The sequence below is a fragment of the Parastagonospora nodorum genome, assembly GCF_000146915.1.
Source record: "Parastagonospora nodorum SN15 chromosome Unknown scaffold_35, whole genome shotgun sequence".
NCBI classification, from domain to species: Eukaryota; Fungi; Ascomycota; class Dothideomycetes; order Pleosporales; family Phaeosphaeriaceae; genus Parastagonospora; species Parastagonospora nodorum.
In genome coordinates, this window is record NW_001884583.1 from 115,753 (window position 1) to 136,607 (window position 20,855).

Genomic DNA, 20,855 nt, shown 5'->3' on the forward strand with positions numbered 1-20,855 from the left:
GTGACACTGTCGTGTAAGACGGTGTTCGGCGCAAGACGTCTTCTTTACGATGCGTGGTGTTCTTGGCAAGCATCGTGATGAGTTGCCGTTCATCTTAGCGCTTGCCGAGGTCCACGGATCCAAGATGCGCCCATACTTCGTTACATCGCTGTACTGTAGGCCTCATGGCACGTCATACTTCGACCACGCTATGGGAAGTGCACAAACTGTGCGAAATTATTGGAAATAAAAGGTAGTCTGCACAAGGTTCACACCAGTGAAATAAAAGGCATGCCAGAACCAAGCACTCGGTCCGTGGGGCACGTCACGTGAGCGACGCGACTGGGAAATCGCGACTACGCGCCGCTGCTTCGGAACGCGGGAGCACAACATTTCCTCGAGTCCCACCCCACCACACGACCAACTCTACTCCACATGCCATGATGGAGGACACGACAATGATGGAGGGCTCCCAGGGTCTTTTCGAGGAGCAAAGCTTCATCATTATCCCCAGTGGACTATCAGACAGCCAATTGGACAAAGTATGCGACGCGTCGCGAACACTTGGAGATGTACCTGACGCGTTCTACAGTTGCGAGAAGAGATTGCTGGCGAGCGCGGTACTATAATCCCCTTCGACCCTTCTGTAGGACGCATCGATCGGCTCGAGGAAATCACGTACATCGTCTCGGAAACCTCAGACTTCCCCGACTACTACCGCGCGCTGGACCTTATGATACACGTTGTCAAGCCAACGTGGGTGGCAGCCTCGCTGAAGACGGGCAAGATGAAGAACCCGCGAACGTACAGCCCAGATCCTGCACTCTTCATGAACGACGTGGTCATATGCTGTGGAGATATTCCCACCGGAGACAAGGAGGCTATCGAGGGTGGCGTGCTGGCCATGGGAGGGCAGATTGCGCCAGCATTGTCGAAACTGGTCACACATCTCATCGCGCTCGACTTGAGCGAAGAGCGTTGCCAGCTTGCGATCAGTAAGAGGCTACAATGCCTGATCGTCCTGCCTCACTGGTTCGACGACTGCCTCAAAGTCGGCCGTCGGATATCAGAACGACCATACACGCTACCCGATCCCGAGATTTTGAACCAAATCGATGCCGCTCCAATTCCCGCAGCGCGAACAAGCCAGCAGATCCGCGACGCGACCAGCCCAGACCCAACCAACGATCCGGTACCACCAGTACACACGGCACACCTTGAACCGCCACGCGCGATCAAGGCTTTTGCAGCAAAGAAAGTGAAGCTCGGGGACGATCTCAGCATTGGAACCAAACTGAAGGACATAATCACCGGAATGATCAAGGCTGGTGGTGGAGATGTCGTCAGCAAAGTGGAACAGGCCGATATATATGTCTGCACTTTCCGAACCGGAGCAGACTATGTCAAAGCATCACAAGACGGGAAAGATGTCGGCAACTTGAGCTGGCTGTACTACCTCATTACACACAACGTCTGGACCAATCCGATGCGACGCATGATGCACTACCCACGACCAAAGGAGGGCATACCTGGGTTCGAGCAATACAAGATCAGCATATCAAGCTACACGGGTGAAGCGCGGGTGTACCTGGAGAACCTGATCAAGGCTACCGGCGCAGAGTTTACGAAGACGTTCAAGCAGGACAATACACACCTCATCACCGCACACAAGAACAGCGAGAAGTGCGAAGCAGCAGCCGAGTGGGGTGTCATGGTCCTCAACCATCTATGGTTGGAGGAGAGCTACGCAAAGTGCAAGAAGATGCCAAGTACAGACGCGCGCTACATCTACTTCCCGCCACGAACAAATCTGGGAGAAATACTCGGTCAGACTGAGCTCGATCGCGATGCCGTTGAGAAGACATACTTTGCCAAGAATCGCAAGCTCACCAATATCAAGCCACTGCCACAATCGAATACAGTTCCGGCGTCTAGCGTACCACCGAACATGATCAGTGGTGATGAACAGCCTCACAAGTCTCTGGTGGCGGACAAGGGAAAGCGAACGAAGTTAGGCGGTGACGCAAAGACACCACTACCAGTGCGGCACTCGGAAGAAAAGGAGAACTACACGCCTGGTAGTCGTGGAGCTAAGGACAGAGCGTTAGCAAAGATGCACGACGCAGCGCCCGACATTGCCAAGTTTGAGAAAGAGATGAAGCGCAAGGGTGGTGTTATACACGGCGGCCGGCGACGCACAGATGATGAGGTCGAAGAACAGCAGCCCAACAAACCCAGGGGCCGGGACTCTACCTCGAGTAAGCGGTCGATCGACGAGGTTGAGGAGGACGAAGCGAGTGAAGAAGAAGTTACTGAAGCCCCAGCCAGAAACAAGAGGGCGAAGAAGGATAAGCTTACACCTATCAAGTTCCGCATGCTAGTCTCAAAGGACGAGCGATGGACGAACAACGATGAGAAAGCATCCAAAGAAAAAGCAAAGCTCAGAGAACTGGGCCTCTTCATCACCGACGACTTCAAGAAAGTCGACCTTGTTTGCGCCCCGAAGCCCGTTCGGACTAAGAAATTTGTCGCAGCACTTGCCTGCGCTCCGACACTCGTCTCAACAACCTACCTTGATGCCGCTCTCAAGAACAACAAGCTCCCTCCTCCCGAGAAGCACATCCTCGAAGCCAGCGAATTCGAAAGGGAGAATGGGTTCCGTATGTCTGAAGCAACGGCTCGCGCCAAACAGAACAAACATCGCCTCCTTAAGGACTGGACGATTTTCTGCACACAGAACGTTGCCGGCGGTTTCGAGACTTACAAAGACATCATTGAGGCGAACGGTGGTAAATGCGCCATGTGGAAGGGTCGAACGACGAGCATAACAGCCTCGAAACGTAAGAAGAATCCATCCACCGAAGAGTCTCAAAACCAAAAAGAAGATGAGGGCGACGTTTTGTATCTGATATCTGACCCGGATAAGAAGGAATTTGCAAATTGGAGCAAGTTCAAAGAGTTGGCGGAGAAACACGATATGATACCACGCATTGTCAAGACAGAGTGGATCTTGAATGTAGCGATGAGTCAGTATGTGCATTGGAAGGAGGAATGGGAGTTGAGTGAGGAGACTGTCAAGGCTGGGAAATAGATATGGTTACGATGTATTATGATGGGCTAAACATTGGCGTTTGACGGGGCATAAGGGTGGCGCTATACATCCATGTTGTTGCGCTTCACATTCTTGGAGCGTTCGGCTTCGGCCTGCGGCATTGGTTCGCTTGTATTGATAGATGTAGCATCAGCGCCTGATGTTCCGTGATCTTGAGTTCGCGAGACTTTCTCGTCTCCAATTGCAACGATTTGCTCTCTTCCAACCTTCCGTCTCGACTCGGCTCTATGGCAGTCACAAATTATGACGAAAGCATGATGTCCTCGCTCATGCTCCCAACTTGTGCTTCATCTCTCTCGTCTGGGTATCACATCTCAAATCCATCCCACCCTGCATCCACGCCCTCAAAAGAACTTCACCCCCTCACTCCCCTCGCCCCCAAAAATCTGCGCCTTTCCCCTCTTAACACTAACCCCCAAACTTCTCATCAACAGCTCCAAATCCATCCCCCAAAACTCCTCCTTGCGACTCGCATCCCCCTCCACAATCTCATACAACGTCAGCACCGTGCCCTTCTGCCCCGTGCGATCCACCCACTCCTCCAGCACCGCGCTCCACTCCTCGGGCCGCCGCCAGAATATCCAGCACCGCCCGCCTTCCTCCTCGACCGCGGCTTTCTTCGATTTGCTGGCGTTGATGAATTCGACGCGGTTCCCGCCTTCGGGCGTGGACATCCAGGTTAAGATGGTCTTCGCGTCACGCAGGCTTAATCGGCGGCGGAGGGCGGTGTTGTTGAATAGAGGTGTTTCGAGCGCGTCGATGAGCGAGAGCGTGAAGATGCGGTGGTGCCGGCAGTAGGATTGGATTAGGGTGGACCAGGAGAGGAGTTGGGAGGAGCGGGTTGAGGCGGTGGGTTGGAGCGTGAAGAAGGGCGGAAAGGAGTAGTGTGGTGGGAACTGGAAGCCTGTGGATGCTGCTGGCTGTGTGGTTGTGGGAGGGAGGGTGGAGGAGGTGGAGAAGTTGGAGGGGAGTGGCGAGGCGGTCGCCATTGTGGATGTGGTAAGTCACGCTATGTGTTGGACGCGCGTATGCTCGAGGGTTCGAAAGACAGTGGTGAAAGTAGTTTGTTGGTCTGGAGTCGTCGTCGAGTCGAGGCTCAAGGCAGGCACGTGGGGGAGAGCTCGGGGGAGCGCGGGGAAGTCGGGACGTCATTCGCTGCTTGGCGGTGCAATACTCTGCAACTGCCCCCGACTTGTGCTCATCTCTATCTTGCTCATCAGGTCGTATTGCTTTACACACTCAGTATTTATTGATTTTAGGTATTCATCTGCTAGTTACGAAATATAATTGAAATGATATGTCTGTATGACTCTAGGCCCTGGGCCGGAAACATCCTTCCATTTATTTATATAATCTTGAACACCCGACGCTCCGCAGTGTCAAGTGCGATTTCCATAATCATACTCTGCATAGAAGAGTGTATACCTATATTTAGAGTGGGCCTAACGTAACCTATACGTCGAAATGTGTTGCGCAGTGACTTATCTCCAACGGCGCGTAGAAGAATACCTCGAGGCGTAAACTCTGTTTTGGAAGTCTGTACCAATGTGCAGAACAAAGCTTCCTGTACAATGATATCATGACGTGCCATATCTCCGGTATGGACATCCAATATAACGCGTCCCACACGAGGTGGTGATGGTTGCAAGTCATGGCCCTCTGGAAAATTGCCTGTGTCGAAAAGAGAAGAAAGATTGTCGTCTAAGTGGACGGGAAGCAGGTAGCCGCGTGCTGTGATACAGCAGTTCTTGAGTGGTCCATAAGGATTCGTCTCTGACTGATCGTATTCGACACCCAAAATCTCGATGTCATCTTCACTTTCAATAGCTCCAAGCTCGTCTGTATCTCCCTCATATTTGATCTCACCGGTCACGACGCTCAGCTCCAAGATGGCACATCGTATTCCTGCTGCGGTTGACTGATGCGTGAGGCACGGATGAAAGCTTGGTCGAGATGCGGATCCATTGTCTTAAAACCCCACATCAAGCTTCGCACAAGATCACTACGCCAGAGACCACAGATATACTCATCAGATGTGCTTTCGTATAGAGTGGCCAATCCTGAGAGAGCTGCAAGTCTATCGGATTGATAGCTCAAATCTAGCCTCGTGAACTCTCCCACAAGCTTATTCCAATGCTTCCCAACCAAGCTTTGTGGAGACTCTAAATCATGACGTTCCTGATAAGAAGGTGCTTGGTTTCCGAGAAGTCTTGCTCTGTACCTCATAGAGGACATGTCTGTGTGATGCAGGATGGGTTGAGGAGTGGGGGTACATTGGCATTCTGTCTGGGACCAGCATTCCCACACGAGCTCCGTAAAGCAGTAGTGCAGTATTCGAGGAGCTAATAAGCGTTCCTGTAGACTTCAATATTGCGATTGCGAAGTCAGTGCCAACCTCGTATGTACGCGTTATCAACCAAACTTACCACCAGCCTCTTAGAGTGATCGGTAGCGGCTCGATAGCCCACCGGGGTTCTGTTGGCTTTATGTGGTGTTCCAACCCGTCGGGAAAGCCCCGTAATCGGATTCTGCGAGCATAAACTTGGCAATTTGTGCCCTGATCATTGATGCAAGGAATGGAGATAGACACATTCCTGTCAAGACTATGCTTGTACGGGCCAAAGCAACCATCTGCACTGTTGCGCACTGCATCCGCTGAAATAACCACTGTAGCACCAGAATATACTACGGCCATCTTTGCTGCTTCTCAGTTCCAGACTTCTTCAGAATCTTGCAAGATACAGAGCGAGTCTATCCAAAGATATTCTATACCGAGCTTCCTGGTGATGACAACAGCATCATGATATGTCTTTGGAAGACTTTCCATCAACATACCTTCCTTTCTTTGATTGATAGTGGCGGTTTTGGTGCAGAATATGCGCGAATCCCCCCAGCAGTGACTAAGGGCGACATATGAGCTGCATTCATCTTCAGGAACGTATAGTACGGGATTTATTCCCTCGGAACCAACTATGATGACCCTTGTAGGCATCTGTTGGGATGAACTGGGACATATTTTGTGGTTATTGATGCAGTTGTCCAACCAAGCTTTTGCCAGGGCCATACAATCGTCCTTAGAAGCATCAGGTGAAACCTTTTTTTGTGTCAGCTCGTGTAAGTAATCTATGACTAATGTAATAGGGAGATGATGTCACTGCGATGGTGCTCTCACTCACATCACGTGCAACTCCGATGAGAGGTGAAAATCGTGGAGCATCTGATATGATCAGCAATTGTTCAAAGTTGGCAACGACTTCATTGTTTTGGTGAGAGCATATCGGAACGGATACGCATGATGGGGCTAACGAACCTTGATGTATGTAAAACTCAATCTCCCCTTCTAGAAAAGTAGTGTTATGCGTATGGACTTGCAACGGCCCCTGATCTATAGAATACATTTTCATTCTCTGGGAGCCGTATGGTTCTGGCCCCAGGAAATGACGCAGCCCTTGCTGGAGGACTGCACAAAATTTACAACCGGCCTCTACTGTCCGTAAAAGTTCGTCCCAGCAGAAGTTTTTCACCACCTGATCTGGATCGAAGGACCTGATTGAGGGCCTTAGATTGTGGCATGTTGGACATGCTTGCGGGTCCCACGTTGGCCTGTATTCCTCTTCGAGCTCATCGACACCACCGTTCATGCTGGACTGTTCGCTGTTGAAGGTGTTAGGACTATACAGAAGACTAGGTGACCGGAACCTGAGTAGCAGCTAATCGCCAATAACAAGACTTTTATCGTAGTGCTGAAACATCTGCAGGATCGTCTTCCCATGGCCTGTATCACTTGCAGCCAGGTTAATAGTCTGGCCATCAATGGCGTGCGTATTGTAACTGAGGAGCAATTCCACAATTTTGTCCAAATGTGGTGTGTACATCTGGACAGCTTTCCTAAGTATTTGTGGGCCCAAAGGCGTGCCGTTTCGCTTTTTCAGAATCCATCGTAGTGATTCAAGTTCACGCCTCATTTCGTCTTCAAGTATCTCTACGCCAGGCTCGCTTATCTGATCGCCTGTCTCGCCATAGCTTCTTGCCCCTTCATCACTTCTTATCTCTTCCTCATCCGTGTTGTCGCTCGGAACCTGACTCTCCATTAGTTGATATGAACGCTACAGGGCGAGGTTTCTTTAAAACAGTAGTGTTCTCTCAATGCTGGGAGAAATTGAAAAGATTGTGAGTATGAAATATGCGATTGAAGTTGTTGCGTAGGTTCTTACTATGTAAACTGTTGGCACATATGTACCCCGCTTAACCGGCCCCCATATCGCCTGGAAGCGAGAGAGACCTCAGATGCACCGTATCCTGTGCCCTGTGCTTTTGCATTCCACTCACCGGCTGCATTATTTTTATGATTCGCTGCCAGCAATGTCTTCGCAAAGATTTGTATCACCAGCCTTCTAGATCATGGATTCTTTGATGCAATACACAATAGAAATAGCCTGACTAGAGCTTTCAAGACACCCGCTCTTGGAGAGATGAAGACTATTGGTCGTACCCTCATATACAGCGTTTATATATACTCATGCAAAAGCCAGAACCCTGGACTGCAACAATGTGTATTTCTTTTTCTATTGGATGCCTAAGCATACTGAGGGGTGGCGCCCCTTCCGCGAGTTTCACATGGATTCGTTCGCCTGCTCACTACTAAGCAGTAGATATAAGGTAAGCAGTCTATCATTCTGGCCTTGAGCATGGCACTTGGAATGCAATGTATTATGACTAGGGAAACTAGACGTCGAGTGGGATGCCACTAGTCTTAAATCGGCTTCCCGAATACTTATCGAAAATACGTGTCCTGCGAGCTACATACAATTGACTCTCATAGAGTTCTCCAGCTAGCACAAATGGAGATATTTGAAAGGTCAGGGTATTCCAAGAAATCGAAGCAGAAGCACGTTAGCAATCTTTGCGCAGCGAACCCGACAGCTGATTGCGCAAGACGGAGGATGCTATGCCTTTGTCACTAACGAAGTCCTAGTGCTTGCCTGGCCATGATGAAGACGTTGTCTTATCATGTGGATGATGAGGTCTGGTTACCCCAGGAAAGATGGAGCGGGGTACATACACCGCCCTACAATTAATCAGCACTACCATTAACTACTCGGCAACTGCAATTAGTAAGCAACTACCACTACCTTCGTAGTTACCAAGGTACTTATGCACAGTATGTCTGGTCTATTGATTCGTGAATAACAAATCACCAAGACGCCAAGTACCTTGAAACCATCGATCAAGAACATCCATCCAATACAATGTCAACAATCCAGCCCTTCACCGTCTCAATCCCCCAATCCTCTCTCGACGACCTCCAAACCCGCCTCCGCCTAACCCGCTGGCCCGACAAAGAAGTAGTCAGCGACTGGACGCAAGGCGTACCCCTCGCCACAATCCAAGAGCTATGCGAGTATTGGCAGTCCAAGTATGATTGGCGCCGCTGTGAAGCACTGCTTAACTCGTACCCGCAATTCACGACCACTATTGACGGTGTGGAAATATACTTCATCCACATCCGCTCGAAACATGAGGGTGCTCTGCCCATGCTCCTTACCCATGGCTGGCCTGGCTCGGTGCTGGAATTCAAACATGTCATTGACAAGTTTGTGAGTCCGGAGGAGGGCAAGGATGCTTTTCATCTCGTTATTCCAGCGCTTCCAGGTTATGGGTTTTCGGGAAAGCCGACGGAGATGGGATGGAGTCATCAGCGCGTAGCGAAGGCGTGGGGTGTATTGATGAATCGGTTGGGGTATGCGGATGGAGGGTGGGTTGCGCAGGGAGGTGATTGGGGAGCGCTTGTGACTGCGAGTCTGGGGAACCAGGCACCCAAGGGGTTGAAAAGTGTGCACTTCAACTCCATATATTTTGATGTCAAGGTATGGAATTTGTTTCGGGCGTTTGATGGCTTGAGAGAATGTGTGCTGATTTGTTTTGCAGAAAGAAGCGCAAACACCCTCTGGAAATAAATCGGGGGAGGAAAGAGCGTTGTATTTTGCTCGTCAAAGGGAAGTTACGGGTTTCCGCGGATATCTCCTGCAGCAATCCACGAGGCCGCAGACAGTCGGGTATGGCCTGGCTGACTCACCCGTCGGACAAGCTGCATGGATTTACGAAAAGTTGCAAGACTGGTCGCATCACGACGGAGACGTAGAGACCGTCTTCACCAAAGATGAGATGCTCGACACCATCATGTTGTACTGGCTCACCAACTCTGCAACATCATCTGCTCGATTTTACTGGGAGAATCGCCATATCAACTTGACTAGTTGGCAGATTGATTTACCGGTTGGCGTGAGTTGGTTCGGGGGCGATAATTCGTACAGTCCGAGAGAGTGGTGTGAAAGGCATTATACGAATATTGTGCATTGGAAGGAGACGGATAGGGGCGGGCACTTTGCGGCTTGGGAGAAACCAGAAATGTTTGTAGCGGAGGTACGCGAGTGGGCAGACAAGATTAGATGATGAGGCATCAAGCATGCTCTCGACGTGTGTCGTTGGCACTGATTGGTCTATCTCGTTACGATATCAGGACAATGTAAGCGTGCTTTGTACCAGTAGACGTTTCCAGTCGTACTGAGTCAGGAAGTGCGATAATGCTGCGCTCCGATTATGGACTGCCCCTACCAGCGGTATTAGCGAAGACTGCGATGCTTTCCTAGGCCATGCTGTCACCATGGTAAGTCAAGGTGAACTACGCAGCCCCTGCCGTCAATATGATACAATCGAATTGTACAAAGTCGATACGACTAAACTCAGACCTTGACTGCGGGCCGCTCAAGGACATCTTCGCTATCCACTATCTTGTCTGTTCTCGCTTCCTCCCATACCTCTAGCGCCGACAACTCCTGTAACCGCGCTTCCCTCTCTATCCTCTTGTTCTCTTTGTGTTGCTCCGACCGAGTAAGCGCAAGGCCTGCTTTCTTCTTCCTCTCGATGGCCGCATCCGCTTCCGGATCCTGCTTCTTCAGCAGCATCTCCGCTTGCTTCCGCAACGCCCTCGCTGCATCTCGTTGCTTAATTGGATCAAAGGCCCCGCTCGCTTCAACAGATATATCCGTCTCCTTTTGGCGCTCTGCCTTGCCCCACGGTGCGAGGTCTGGGATCTCGGGCCACACAAAGGGCTGCTCCATCTCGACGGTCATGTATTTCTTCGAATCAGGACGGAAGAAGTGTCGGGGCTGTGCTTGTGTGTCGCGCACGGGCATTTGTTTTACAAAGGAGCGGACGTTGAAGCATTTGACATTGTAGGCGTGGTAAAGGTAGTCGCGCAGGTCGTACTTTGAGAAGTCGAGCGGGACGAGGAAGCGCGCGTGGTATGGAGAAAGCCTTGGTGTCCGGATGAGAGCGACTGTGAATTTGGGACTGCGTAGCTTGTTAGTATGCACTCGTATTGTTTGCTTGTGAGACTCACAGATAGATCTTCTTGCTCCCGAACGCTATAAGCTTCTTCGTGATCGGTATGGCGTCCATTGTGTGCAGGAAGCCAATTGATGCAATATCCGCTGTAAAAGACTTCGCGATCAACACTGCAGTGCTGGTAGTACCGGAGTTAGCGGTGCGAACGGTGGGATGCGGGCGGTTTCACGCTGTTCAGACAATGTTGATGTTCACGGAAAATCGATCGGAGGTGCACTTTCGCCGCCCGCGGTCACGTGTTGACCAGCTTCTCCAACTTCAACCTTTCCTGTCCTCATCAAGTATGCCATCTACCCTTGTTTTTGCATCGTATCTGTCGAACATTCGTCATCGAGACTTCTGCATTTGGTTTTGCCCGTTGCGTATGCTCGTGTATAGACTCTCATCAAGCAGGGGCATGCTAAAATACTCGACACTCTGAGGAGAATGTCACCGGTCGTGACCTTTGGGAGTTGCGTAGGAATGATACATGTTTGCCGGACCCATACGTAGCCATTGCTGTGTGAGGCGGCATGTGGATGAGTTCTTAATCTGATGCTATGCGAAACGACTGAAGCGCGTTGTACTAACTTCCATCATCTAGTGGGCCATCAGCAGGTAAGATTCTGGAGTATCGTGCTATACATGCACATCAAATCCCTGTAGCCTTCAGATAATACCGCATGTTCAACCTTTAGTCGATACACAACATCTTGCCTGGGCTTCAATCTGTACCTGGTCCTACTTTATCCGCTCTCCTTACTTTCTCCACAGCTGCCTCCTTCTCTGCAATCATTTTCTCGGTTCTCCACTTTCCTGCAAGCAGTCGCTGTTCTATGACATTCAAATAATGTTCACTTCCGACGTGGCTGCAGTCAGCTTTGTCGGATTGTCACCTGAAGGTAAGCTAGGCCTCAGTAAAGAAGTAAGTCTGCAGCACACACTTCCACTATCTTCCTCAAGAAGGGAAATCTTGTCTGATGTCACACTGGCCAGTCGCACCTTCCGCTGCGCTTGCTGAAAGACAAACGGCAGCGGTCTTGGCGCTCATTTTTGTTTACATCTCGCCCACCTGCCGCGAGCAACAAACATCTGCACCTGCCCCATCATCAACTTCGCCATGAGTGCAGAGAAACCGACCGTCTGGAACGCTCCAGCGTCTGCTCCGCTCATCGACCCGAATGCATTCATCGGCAAGAAGCCAGCCAAAGTCATTCCGGTTCCATCTGAGTACCGCCGTCAGACGCTTGCACGAGAGCGCGACACTCTTGTTCATGACCTTAGAGTAGAGACCAACTGCCATGTTGTCCCTCATTGGGACCAGGGCATGATCAGGTCCTTCGACATCTATGGCGCTGCCACCTGTGTGGAGAAAGCCACTGGTCGCATTAACCATTGGATCTCAAATGCGCACACAAAAGCCTTGGCCGCCTCGGCTTGGGGAAAGATCCCAGCTTACAACTACGACAAATGGTATTACAACAAGGTGGAAGAGTGGGAGAACACACGCAAGCAGCTCTACAGAGGCCCAATCCCTGCGCAGAGCCATGCAGATGCGCCCAGCCACTTCGTATGGTCACCAAAGTTCTGGCAATCAATGAATAAGCTTACAAAATATGTTAGGACGTCGTAGATTGGCCGACTATTCTCAGCGACGAGCTTCTTACCCCTCGAGACGTATTTGGCGGCAAGCTCGAACGACTGGACAAGCTTCGTATGCAGGACAAGGTTTGGTTGACACTGCAGCAGAACGATATTGGCACATGGCAGATCGAAATCGCCGGGCATGAGGACGCGGAGGTAGCAGTAGCAAAGGAACACTTGCATACGCTGCTTGATCAGGTGCGCACAGACGCTTCTGGTATACAAAATGCCTACAACATTGTCCTGGACGAGCGTGAAGGCATCGATGTCGAACTACAACAGGATGATTCGTGGTGGCCAAACCACAACGACAGAGTTCTGCCGCGCCTACTTCCCTCTCCTATGATGGACAAACCTGGCAATTTTCGCCAGGAATTTCTGGCCGAGAAACACCTGGCGGGTATTCAAAATGCTGTTAAACAGGGACTCGACAGCGTTCGTCATAAGAAAGGCTCGTACGATTTTGCGATTCGTCTGGGATGCCTCGCGCTTAGCTCTAAACATGTCAACGATGAGAGAATTGGCGAGACCTTCACTAAAGATACGTTTCTGAAAGATATCAACGGAAGGATTGCACTAGACGTAAAGAAATGGTGTGTACATATAATGCTGTCATTGAGTCATACTGACTGAGAACATAGGCTCGCGAATGATGAGTTTGGCTACCGCATTCTTCACCGGCTTATGGCCAGGGGGGACGTTCTGGAGCCAACTAGGTCTGCTGCATACTATGGATACATCCCGAGTTCCTTGCCTGAAACCCGTCCAATCTTCCGGGGAACTTGGGTGTTCCGCGACCCAAACAGCACTGTCAGTCTACCGCGGATGGCACCTCGCCACTCGGGTCGCCCAGTACCTTTGAAACAGAGTTCTACAGCCAAGGAGAATGCTTCTCCTCCCCCTTCATCTCTATATGTCGTTCAGGTCGACTGGACAGACGATGAGCAGGGCCAGTACGAGAGGGGCGTGCCTATGTTCTATCAACTTAAGCCTGGACAACAGGGTCCTGTCAAGAACATGGACGTGAACATGCTGGAGCTTGGAGAGTACGTATCCGGAAAGCAATTTGGGCTTGACAAGTGACTAATACCAAGCAGGAGCCGAGGTTGGCACTTCGCACTCGAGTCTCTAGAACCTGTTGCGACCCACACGGTGCCACCTATTTTGGCCAGCTTTGTGAAAGGCGTCACCATGAAGCACAACTACAACACGTCCTCTACCGGAAGCTTTGCAGAGTGGGATTCTACACCCACCGTCAAGAGACACCTAGTCACGGGCCGTCTCGACAGCATCTACTGCTTTGGTATCAAGGATACTTGCTACAAGGTGGAACTCACCGCTATGTGGTACCCGCAACAGCAGAAGCCAGTCTGGGGCCTTGCTGTCCGCCACCCTGAGTGGGCGAGACATCTCGCGGAGCTGGAAGAGCTCCCCGTTGGTCGCCGTGCGGATTGGGGAGACACAATCTTGAACTTCTTCCCCGAGGACGGTCAGATGTCGACCTATACTGCGGACACCGAGAACATCGGCATAGAGAGACTCAACATCAGCGATGATCTTCCGGTCGGCAATGGCCTTCGCATCTTGGTGGAATGCCTCTTGAGGCTGTCCGAGATCGTTAGCTCGGTCACGGATGAGGGGGGTATTCAGCTCTGAGTTCGTTTGCGATCGTTTGTCTCTATCTCCTCTAACTCCCAAGTATACTTGGCTGGACTTCGGAAGCAGCGTAATGGTGACGTATAACACCTACTCTAGTATCAGTACCACACCCGCGAACGACTCCAGCCGACACCAACGCCTTCAAACCACAACATAACAGTATGTCTCATTCTCATCTAGCTCTGTATAAAAGCTAACCACAACGCAACCAGCCAAGGCCACGCCGATGACAGCATTCACGACTGGTTCCAGAAGTCGCGTCGGCATGACTAAATTAGGCATTCAAGACACTTGAGTGATACCAAAATCGAATCGGGGATCATCACATAGGCGCTAATCAGGGCACAGTGTGGAGTTTGCGAGCTACGAGCTACCAAACCTGCATCAAGCTATCCAATGACTAGAATTTCGGTTCATTTTCTGACCAACCCTTGACGGATCTCACCAATCTTCATGCATGCTGACACCATCTCCGATCTTCTTAAGCGCACAGGATCGTTTCTTTGACCACCTAACCACAGTATAATTATGACTGAACCACCAGACATGTCATCCTCCCCACCACGAGTCCTTGCATGCCCTTGGCTGTCAAGCGACTGTCGCGTGACCCCCTTGCTGTCATGATGTGCCCTTGAATCTCTTCCCGAATTTCTTCATCCGCTGCTCTCCCCCTCCTTACCCTCCTGGCTCTGCGCATTCATAACCTTAATCCTCATGACCTCCTCCACCATCCTCACATTCCTCGCCTTCCCCTCCACCACGCCCTCCAGATCCTTCAAACTCTCGCCCAAATCTTTCACCTTGCGCTCGTAGAAATCTTTCGCATCCGCAATCTCCTTCTCCACGAAAAAGCCCGTGCCTACGTCGACGAGCACGTGCTTGTGGTCGGTGAGGTGGCCGGGGACGTAGAGCGAGGACGTTAGGGGTACGAGCAGTGTGGGTGGGGTTGAGGGGGGTGTTGGGGGGAAGGCGGTTGTTAGGGAGGCGATGCAATCGCGGAATTTTGATTGCGCGGTCCGCAGCGATTGGAAGGATGTGGAGAGGTGGGTGAGTTCGGCGTCGAGTTGGGATTTTAGTTCGCGGAGTTGCGGGATGGGGAGTTGGGCGAGGTCGACTAGTTTGCGTTAGTTGTTTTAGAATTAGGAATTGGGTAGAGAGAGGAAGTACTTTGTCCGCCTTGTTGTTGCTGTTGGGACGCCATTGTGTGTGGTTTGTGTGTATGGTGTTGCTGGTGAGGAAATGTTAGGACGTCTGCGGGGCCGTGGGGTAGCTTCCAAGGTTAGCTCGGTATAACGCGTGAGCGCGTCTCCAACATTTCTTTGCCATTGCGAATCACCGCCCGCAAACACTCCGTGGAAAGAATGCAATCCAGTCGGAACATGCGTGCAATCGCCCGCGTCGCAGGAGATATCCACGTCCCCAGGCCGCCTGTCGGAAAGGTAAAGAAAATCTTCGAACCCCCGAGATGCTACCTCACCAAGGAGAGTATTCGCGAGAAATTCAACCCCAATATTCCCGCGCGCTTTAAGCGGTTGTTCAAGAACATTCCCGCGTATGACAAGTGGTTTGAGGACGTGAGCGGGACGTGGGATGAAGTTGAGCCCGAACCCGTGGTCATGAAGAACGGCAAGATGGTGACGTCGACGCGGAAGATCAAAGACCACTTGAAGCGCAAACAAGAGGCAGAATCGCGGGAGGTTAGGTCGTTAAATATGGGGTATCTGAAGCAATTCGGCGACACAGTCGTGCCGCTAGAGCGCACGACTATCGACCAGTTTCAGCGACACACGTTTGAGCGCTTCAATGCGCCGCTGAGCTTGCTGCTCGAGTATATGATGCTCAAGGGCGCGGCCAAGCAGCAGGCGCCCAAAAGTATGTTGTATCTTGCGCAGCAACCGCTGGGGGAGTTGCCGCAGCAGCTGCAGGATGATTTACCGCAGCCCGAGATGCTGAAGATCCTGGGCAAAGGCGACATCTACGCGTCGAGCTTGTGGATGGGTGGGAAAGGGAGCAAGACGCCGCTGCATCGCGATCCGAATCCGAATCTGCTGGTGCACCTTTGCGGGAAGAAGATAGTGCGGCTTGTGCGGCCGGACATTGGGAAGGAGATGTATGAGAATGTGAAAGCGAGGTTGGGCAGGGAGGGCGGGTCGGCGAATATGAGGGGCGAGGAAATGATGCAGGGAGAAGAGATGGCGGCGCTGGAAACGGAGATTTGGGGAAGAGAGAAGAAGGGCGATGAGACTATTGGCATTGAAGTCGAGTTGAAGAAGGGCGATGGATTGTATATTCCACTAGGGTGGTGGCATGCTGTGAGAAATACGGCAAAGGGGCCGAATGTTTCGGTAAGTAGTGCAGTTCTGCTGACTGAAGGGGTGAGTGCTGACATGTGCTTTTTGCAGGTCAATTGGTGGTTCCGCTGAATTGCTATATCCACCGCTCAAACTCCACTCTTACAGTTGCTTCGGACCCATCGATCCACGTCGCTATTGATCGCGTCCCAGGCACGATTTCTACCTCCCTCATCACCCTCTCCGCTTTGTCCTCGTCCTCGCTGTCGTCTGAATCCCAATCGTTGTCCTCGTACGCCGCCACGTTACTCTTCGCAAGCATCCAGTCGCCCGTCTCCCACACCAGCTTGCAATCATACGGCATGATGTCGAAATGCTTCCCCACCATCCCCAGCACCGTATACGCCGTGCAGTTCATGGGAATCTCCGCGTCATACTTCCTGCTCTTATCTGAAGCTAGGTAGAAATGTATCTTCAGCAGTCTCGCCGCCAGAGAATTTGGATTCACAGCATCCTTCTTGCTCTGCACATCCGGCTCGCCGTACTCCTCGCACAACCACGCGTATCGCGGATGGGTTTTCAAGATCGCCTCTCTCATGCCGTCGGGCGCAAATTGCACTTCCTTGGCAATCATAGAGAGGTAGTAGCTCTCGGCGTTCAGGCGCTCTTTGGGGTTGATCGGGCTGTGATTTAGCGTCTTGAGGTTTCCAAGTCGTGCTAGGGTGAGCATGTACCCGTCGTCTGCAGTCAAGGCGCGACCATCGGGAGCTTTTAGATTCTCATAGAGAGGATTGCGCGAGACGCGGAGACTGGTGAGGCCGGGGAAGACATGTGCGAGCATCTCGATGAAGTTCCACGTGGAGATTTCGTTGAAAGAGAGATCGACTTCTGCGACACTTGGTGGGAAGGTGGGCATTGGACTTCCAACGTCGGATATCTTGTTGGACTTGAGGATCAGGCGTTTAAGATTCGGAAGGGAAGTCAGTGAGGATATGGCGGATAGGGAATGGATCAAGTTATCCTCGAGCGTCAGATCGGTGACCGTTGGGTTGAGCGTATGTGCCGAGAGATTGGTGTAGAGGTTACTCGATGCGCCAAAGACTGATAGCGTTGGGAAGAGGTGCGTTATCCTCGCCACATCCTCCCATGGCAGGAGATTCTCCTCTAGTCTCAAAGTGTTGATGTTCGCGAACGCCTTCAGGTACATCTCCCTCTCTTCTTGCGTGACGGACGTGTCTCGAAATCGATTTCCACTACACATCGCCTCATTAGTATCATCCATGTTTCCCCTCACATTGAGATATGCTCACTCGACTCTCAAATTCCTCACCCTCTCCAACTCCTCACAAATACTCGCCACCTCCTTCCACTCCTCAAAACAATTCCTACTCAAATCCAACTCGACAGCCTTCGGACACTGGCCGCCCACATCCCCCTTGCCTCTCCCCTCAACCCACCCCCTCCCTCTAACCTCCGGCCTACACATGCCCAGCCCATCGAGAATCACAATGCGCAGTTCAGATAGCTGCGCGAGCTGGGCGCGGATCTTGTCGAAGCCGATTTCCTCCGCGACTTTACCACTGAATTTGATGGGGGCGGATTTGAGGGAAGGTTGGTGGTTGAAAACGATCTGGACGTCGGGGTCGGTGAAAGCGTCGGAGTTGGACGGCGGGTCGGAGGCGTATTTTGACTTTAGGGCTTGTGTGAAGGAGAGGGTGGGGTCGGGGGTGCGGGTGGGGCGGATGAAGGATGCGGATGTTGGTGAGGGGTGGAGGCCTGGTTGTTTGTTAGATTCGATGTACGGAAGACGTATTGGTGTTGGTATTGGCGTATGAAGTTAAGACGTGTTCGATAGTTGACCTATCGTTCAATACAAGTTTCCGAGGAGAATATTTGCGCAGATGCCCTTGTTGGACATGAGGACAAAGCCCAAAGAAGATGGATTTTGAAACCGAGTATGTAGAAATCACTCCAAGGATTTCGGCATAGGGTGTGTACTCACACTCGAAGTACTTGACGCCTTGATGTTCTCCGGCATGCTTTCCTCGAGTTGGGTCGTCCCATTCGACACCTAGCCATTCACCTTTCGTACCCTGAACTTCTCCGTGATAGCGGACTGTGCATAATCGCCCGTCATACGACAATCGCTTGCCGATGTAAAAGTCCGTACTCATCCCTACTCTTTCTGATGAACCTTGCTCGAGATCGAAATACTAAACAGCCACGTATAGTACACAGCGAAAGGTGCGTGGACGGAGGACTGCAACGACAACGTATTACTAATCTCAAGTCTTAGAGCCTGGACATCTCAAGACACAAGCAAAAGGATGTGCATGAGGTAGGAAGGAACAGGGCACCGCTGCACGTGACATTGGCTTAGGTAATATGACTAGCGCCCGGATGGTACCTGATCGTCGCCCCAGAATTTCAGCTAGCCAACGCATCACTCACGCGCAACGACGACAATCGATCCACCAAACTCCTAAGCATTCTACCCGGCTAATACTAGAGTTCTACAACCTCAATAAAGCTGTTTTCCATCTCCACAATTTTGCTGAGGGTGCTACATCATGGAACTACCCAGGTATGCCTCTCACCTCCACCCTAAAAAGAGCTAAATAAAAATGTCCGCAGAAACCGCGCCAGGCTTCCAAGTTTCCGGCGGGCGGGTGGTGTCGCCTCACAGTCAGCAACGAATGCAGACCGAAGAGAGCGTCTGCGGAAGCTCGCGCTCGAGACGATTGACCTCGGACAAAGACCCATACTTCTTCAAGAACCACGTGGAGGAGTTTCGAGTGCCGTCTATGCCTCACCGTTCACCAAAATGATGGATCCTACCTCGCCCATACACAAAGGAAGAAAACATCAGACACAACTTGGCGCGTCGTGCTGCGAAAGAGCAGCGTGAGGGCAAAAGGGATGACGCGAGCCAGGCGGGACTGCTTGCCGGCGTGCAGGTCAAGAAGAACACACTCAAGATCGGACGACCAGGTTACCGCATTACCAAGGTCCGCGACCCGATGTCCCGCCAGAACGGCTTGTTGTTCCAGTTCCAATTCCCAGACATCACCACCGGCGTCGTCCCGCGAGTCCGCTTCATGAGCGCCTACGAACAGCGCGTCGAGGAGGCAGACCCAAACTACCAGTACCTCATTGTCGCGGGTGAGCCGTATGAGACTGTCGCAGTGAAGCTGCAGGCGCGCGAGATCGACAGGAGGGAGGGAAAGTTCTGGACCTGGTTTGACGACGACAACAAAGAGTTCTGGTGTCAGCTGCTCTTCAAGACTGAGCGCGACGAGCGCTTCAGCGCAGTTCCAGGTCTTGCTCCCGGTCGGAAATAATTCTGGTACGTTCGCATGCGACGAGTCAGAAACCACGCAGGTATCACGGCTGGCATCTAGACGTCGAGGTCACTCTCATCAAAAAAATCCCCGCTGCGATATTGTTAGGCGAGAATACCACTATCACCAGTGGGGTGTGCATGATTCACGGCGTTCGATTGGCGTTTAAACATGGGGATATCCGTTTCTCGGGGCACTACGCGTAGGTAGCCCTTTTCCAAGTACAAGGCCTCAATGTAACATTATTGTGCAGATCCTCGTCTCGGACCACCTGTGACTGTGGACTAAGGTTACTTGGGCTTTTATCGGTACCAGGTTTGAAGGAATGTGTGTGAGTGTGAATATTACAACTAATCCTCTGTCAGTGCTCGCCATCGCAGATGACCCGCACCGTTCAAGTTGCCACAATTCCTTTGTCCGCATCCGCAGTGGCATGGCAATAACTGCTCTTCATCCTGGTTGCTAGTGCAGCATTAGAAAAGCATTGGCTAGGATTACCTCCGGGTCATCTGATGCCTCTAGACGAAACCATGCTCTATCCTAGGCTTTCGAGACCTCACCACAGTTGAACCGATGCTCCACCTGACCTTACTGCTGCTGGTCAGGGCCCAATCCTGCTGGTTGATTGGCCGTGGCTATCTTGACTGTCGATAAACTTGCTGCAGCCTCGCCACCTTTCCTGGCTGTAGTCGGAAACTGATACACCCACTCAGCTCTCTGTTTCAGCATGGATCTCGGACATTCATTGCGATAGGCAAAATTTTGTCAACGCCTTCACTTCTAATTGCGGGTCTCGAAGTGCATGCAGATTCTGAGCTCTCACGCAGACAGGTGCAGCACATCAGCTAACGTCACCGCTCCTTGTCTTTTGGCGCTATCTCTGGAGTAATCCAAATTGTTACGCCGCGCAACTCGGTTCTTCGTGAGTACGGATGGCACCGATTAGAGAGACTGACCCAATTCCTTGGTGGCAAACCACAGCCAATGAAGCGCAATAGCTAGCTAAGTATTCGGTTTTACTGGAGTGGGCCGTAGTAAGTTCCCTGTTACACCTTGTTGGGCCTGTCATAGGCCGTCATTTTTCTCCCCAGAAAAGAGCGAGTAAAGTGGGAAGCTTCACCGCCAGAGTTGTACGACGACAGCATCTGCCCCACAGACTGGCACGCGAAGCCTAGGACCTAGCTAACCCAGGGTCTGTAAGAAATCCGTGGACGATAGTAGGATCTCCATATCTGTGGAGCGAGTGGTAACACTGTAAACCCCTCTCTCGGAATCATGAAACGGACTACTACCTGCGGCAAGCAATCATCGTGTGGTCGGCGCCCGCAGTCAACTCTGAGTTTTTGTGGCATCCTTAGAGCACCCGGCGAGGGTTAGTCTTGCTGTCTGATCGATCCCGACGTCGCAATCCAAGGCAGTGGTCGAGTCTGTCATATGATCGCG

At 51.6% G+C, this 20,855-nt stretch overlaps 11 protein-coding genes across 11 annotated transcripts; 5 read left to right on the top strand and 6 right to left on the bottom strand.

Annotated features, from left to right (window-relative positions):
- Positions 1-422: 422 nt before the first annotated feature.
- On the top strand, positions 423-3,070 carry SNOG_15011 (hypothetical protein; the record flags this gene model as incomplete). The annotated part of the gene is made up of 2 exons (XM_001805124.1): positions 423-521; positions 572-3,070. 2 exons carry the CDS (start codon positions 423-425, stop codon positions 3,068-3,070), a joined length of 2,598 nt encoding a protein of 865 aa, XP_001805176.1.
- Positions 3,071-3,435: 365 nt separating this feature from the next.
- On the bottom strand, positions 3,436-4,080 carry SNOG_15012 (hypothetical protein; the record flags this gene model as incomplete). The annotated part of the gene is made up of 1 exon (XM_001805125.1): positions 3,436-4,080. One exon carries the CDS (start codon positions 4,078-4,080, stop codon positions 3,436-3,438), a length of 645 nt encoding a protein of 214 aa, XP_001805177.1.
- Positions 4,081-4,436: 356 nt separating this feature from the next.
- Positions 4,437-5,056, bottom strand: SNOG_15013 (hypothetical protein; the record flags this gene model as incomplete). Its single annotated transcript, XM_001805126.1, has 3 exons — positions 4,437-4,496; positions 4,719-4,940; positions 4,988-5,056. The coding sequence occupies 3 exons, from the start codon at positions 5,054-5,056 to the stop codon at positions 4,437-4,439; spliced, it is 351 nt and encodes a 116-aa protein (XP_001805178.1).
- A 720-nt stretch (positions 5,057-5,776) lies between these two features.
- Positions 5,777-6,732, bottom strand: SNOG_15014 (hypothetical protein; the record flags this gene model as incomplete). Its single annotated transcript, XM_001805127.1, has 5 exons — positions 5,777-5,821; positions 5,927-6,019; positions 6,072-6,185; positions 6,268-6,308; positions 6,570-6,732. 5 exons carry the CDS (start codon positions 6,730-6,732, stop codon positions 5,777-5,779), a joined length of 456 nt encoding a protein of 151 aa, XP_001805179.1.
- A 1,608-nt stretch (positions 6,733-8,340) lies between these two features.
- Positions 8,341-9,544, top strand: SNOG_15015 (hypothetical protein; the record flags this gene model as incomplete). Its single annotated transcript, XM_001805128.1, has 2 exons — positions 8,341-8,958; positions 9,020-9,544. 2 exons carry the CDS (start codon positions 8,341-8,343, stop codon positions 9,542-9,544), a joined length of 1,143 nt encoding a protein of 380 aa, XP_001805180.1.
- A 122-nt stretch (positions 9,545-9,666) lies between these two features.
- Positions 9,667-10,641, bottom strand: SNOG_15016 (hypothetical protein). Its single transcript, XM_001805129.1, has 2 exons — positions 10,494-10,641; positions 9,667-10,444 (listed from the first exon to the last, which is right to left on the bottom strand). Exons 1-2 carry the CDS (start codon positions 10,550-10,552, stop codon positions 9,835-9,837), a joined length of 669 nt encoding a protein of 222 aa, XP_001805181.1. The 5' UTR covers positions 10,553-10,641; the 3' UTR covers positions 9,667-9,834.
- Positions 10,642-11,327: 686 nt separating this feature from the next.
- Positions 11,328-13,777, top strand: SNOG_15017 (hypothetical protein; the record flags this gene model as incomplete). The annotated part of the gene is made up of 5 exons (XM_001805130.1): positions 11,328-11,402; positions 11,502-12,047; positions 12,101-12,714; positions 12,763-13,167; positions 13,219-13,777. 5 exons carry the CDS (start codon positions 11,328-11,330, stop codon positions 13,775-13,777), a joined length of 2,199 nt encoding a protein of 732 aa, XP_001805182.1.
- A 656-nt stretch (positions 13,778-14,433) lies between these two features.
- SNOG_15018 (hypothetical protein) lies at positions 14,434-14,981 on the bottom strand (the record flags this gene model as incomplete). The annotated part of the gene is made up of 2 exons (XM_001805131.1): positions 14,434-14,894; positions 14,948-14,981. The coding sequence occupies 2 exons, from the start codon at positions 14,979-14,981 to the stop codon at positions 14,434-14,436; spliced, it is 495 nt and encodes a 164-aa protein (XP_001805183.1).
- Positions 14,982-15,159: 178 nt separating this feature from the next.
- On the top strand, positions 15,160-16,203 carry SNOG_15019 (hypothetical protein; the record flags this gene model as incomplete). Its single annotated transcript, XM_001805132.1, has 1 exon — positions 15,160-16,203. The coding sequence occupies one exon, from the start codon at positions 15,160-15,162 to the stop codon at positions 16,201-16,203; it is 1,044 nt and encodes a 347-aa protein (XP_001805184.1).
- A 4-nt stretch (positions 16,204-16,207) lies between these two features.
- On the bottom strand, positions 16,208-18,109 carry SNOG_15021 (hypothetical protein; the record flags this gene model as incomplete). Its single annotated transcript, XM_001805133.1, has 3 exons — positions 16,208-17,324; positions 17,382-17,847; positions 18,085-18,109. The coding sequence occupies 3 exons, from the start codon at positions 18,107-18,109 to the stop codon at positions 16,208-16,210; spliced, it is 1,608 nt and encodes a 535-aa protein (XP_001805185.1).
- Positions 18,110-18,695: 586 nt separating this feature from the next.
- SNOG_15022 (hypothetical protein) lies at positions 18,696-19,412 on the top strand (the record flags this gene model as incomplete). The annotated part of the gene is made up of 2 exons (XM_001805134.1): positions 18,696-18,866; positions 18,927-19,412. 2 exons carry the CDS (start codon positions 18,696-18,698, stop codon positions 19,410-19,412), a joined length of 657 nt encoding a protein of 218 aa, XP_001805186.1.
- Between the last annotated feature and the right edge of the window lie 1,443 nt (positions 19,413-20,855).

What these genes read in the sequence shown, in the direction of transcription:
- SNOG_15016 (XM_001805129.1), bottom strand. Translation starts at nt 10,552, where the DNA reads ATGGACGCCATACCGATCACGAAGAAGCTTATAGCGTTCGGGAGCAAG. An exon ending in GGGAGCAAGAAGATCTATCT is followed by an intron (nt 10,445 to 10,493) that starts GTGAGTCTCACA and finishes CAAGCTACGCAG; the next exon opens with TCCCAAATTCACAGTCGCTC.